Source organism: Salvelinus sp. IW2-2015, unplaced genomic scaffold (assembly GCF_002910315.2).
Source record: "Salvelinus sp. IW2-2015 unplaced genomic scaffold, ASM291031v2 Un_scaffold9894, whole genome shotgun sequence".
Classification (NCBI taxonomy): Eukaryota; Metazoa; Chordata; class Actinopteri; order Salmoniformes; family Salmonidae; genus Salvelinus; species Salvelinus sp. IW2-2015.
In genome coordinates, this window is record NW_019951152.1 from 1 (window position 1) to 2,416 (window position 2,416).

General features: G+C 42.5%; 1 protein-coding gene across 1 annotated transcript; it reads right to left on the reverse strand.

The window, feature by feature from the left end:
• Positions 1 to 474: 474 nt before the first annotated feature.
• On the reverse strand, positions 475 to 771 carry LOC112079848 (galactose-specific lectin nattectin-like; the record flags this gene model as incomplete). The annotated part of the gene is made up of 1 exon (XM_024145662.2): positions 475 to 771. A coding segment is annotated over exon 1 (297 nt), but the record flags the coding sequence as incomplete, so codon positions are not given.
• Positions 772 to 2,416: the final 1,645 nt, after the last annotated feature.

Genomic DNA, 2,416 nt, shown 5'->3' on the forward strand with positions numbered 1-2,416 from the left:
TCTGTGACAGTGTGTGGATGTGGAAGTGTATGCGTGTGTGAGTATGATCTCTAACATAAAAATCACTCACTTCACTCACGGTGTCTGTGTGAATAAGCTGTGCTCCAAAGGCAGCAGCACTACAGCCATTCCACACAAGTGGGTATTGCCACGTAACAATGTGTTTTTATCGTGATTGTCAAGTTTTGTGAGCCACAGAGCTTCTTGACAGAATGAAAAGACAGCTGATGCAAGCACACAAACCTTTTGTAGTTATATGTACAATCCATAAACAATGATTTAAGCAACTTTTATTTTCAATATAAGGTGTTTATTTAATATTGGGGAAAAAAGGGTTTCTTCTCTCCTAAGACAGCCAGGGACAGCACCTCCATCTTGACGGATGACTGACTAGCAGAGACGCTCAGCGCAGACAAAGGCGTAACCCTCGCTGCATTCKTTATCAATCCACAGCGTTTGATAGTTTGTATTTACACAGTTTTGAGCCTTTCCACCATCAGGGTCTGATTTAAACCAGTCGGTAAAGTCCACCTTGGACCCGTCAGTCCACATCCACCTCCCCTCCTTAACGATGTCAGACAACCCGATCCAGGTGTAGAACTCCGCAGGGTCGAACATCTTGATTAGAATTTTGATGAACTGGTGTTCTGCCTCACTGTGCACAGAGGCCAAGTTCGCTCCCTGAGTCACACAGTAGGACTCAGCGTCTGCCCAGTCCAGTCGTGTGGCAACATACTTATAGCAGCGTCCGTTAAAGTCATACCAGCCCATGGTGCAGGATTTTCGGGATAGCTCTTTAACCTGGTCAGGAGTGAGTGAAGAGGCTTTTTGAGTCCAGGTGTCTGGCATGAGCTGATATGGCGGCGGCTCATGTAGCGACCTTTGCGTTCCATCGCAATTTCTCCATGCTGAGATGTACATAAGGAATTCTCCGGTTTGAAACAATTTATTGATGAGGTTATATCGATTAAAAAACAATCCTAAAGATTTGGACTGTCTCTATACACTCGAGTTTGGCCCACATGATATACTCATAGACGCCATTCTCAGATAATGGAATAGATATTATCTAGCAGCATATTGTTGTCTGACTGTGCTGCTGGTTGGAAGCATACATAACAGAAGTTTAGATTATATTGTAGTGATTAATAACTAACGCGCACAATATTACACTTAGAGTTACCTTTGATGATCTTCATCAGAAATGCACTCCCAGGAATCCAGTTCCACAAATAATGTTATTGTTTTGTTCGATAACGTCCCATAATTTATGTCCAAATCCTCCTTTTTGTTTGCGCGTTTAGTTCAAAATCCAAATTTGATGACGCGCGGAGGTCAGCCGAAAGTAAAAAAATTCCATTACAGTTTCGTAAGAAAACATGTCAAACGATGTATAGAATCAATCTTTAGGATGTTTTTAACATAAATCTTCAATAATGTTTCAACCGGAGGAATTCCTTTGTCTTTCAGAAATGCGATGGAACGCAGGTCGCTGACATGGTAGCTGCGCATGATCAGCTCATGCCAGACACCTGACTCAAAGAGCTCTCCTTCCCCATTCTTCACAGTAGAAGCATCAAACAAGGTTCTAAAGACTGTTGACATCTAGTGGAAGCCCTAGGAAGTGCAATATGACCCCAAAGACACTGTATATTGGTAGGCAGACCCTACAAACCTCAGATTTCCCATCTAGTTGGATTTCTTTCTCAGGTTTTTTGCCTGCCATATGAGTTCTGTTATACTCACAGACATCATTCAAACAGTTTTAGAAACGTCAGAGTGTTTTCTATCCAAATCTACTAATACTATGCATATTTAGCTTCTGGAACTGAGTAGCAGGCCAGTTTACTCTGGCACCTTATTCATCAAGCTACTCAATACTGCCTCCAGCCATAAGAAGTTAAGGTCTGTGTGAATAAGCTGTGCTCCAAAAGGTCTGTTGCTTGCAATGACCGAAGGTAATCGCCTTGTTCGCGCCCAGTCCCACCCCGCTGGACACCTTCCTTCTCCATTCATCATTGAGCGTTGGTGTGTTTAGCCTATCAGGGAAGAGGTGTCCAGAGAGTTTGGCAACATAGTTTTGGCAACATAGCCTACCCCGCTCAAATGCATCACTACAGCGCATTCTAGATAAGGGGTATTGCCACGTAACCCGTGGTCATATCAACTCTGCAGCTGTGTTCTTCTCAAAATTTCTGTTCCCAAGTTTTGGTACAGGGCTTTTGACACAAACAAAATACACCCTGGATAGGATGTTTTAAGCCAACAACTTAGACTTTTGAGGTAACTTTTCAACATTTAACTGCTGTTCAGTTGTCATTCCAATGAATGATATACTGGATTTTTAAAAGAACATAACTTAGAAATGCCTTCATGGAGCTTGTACACCGGTCTTAACCCCATCATAAACCAAAAT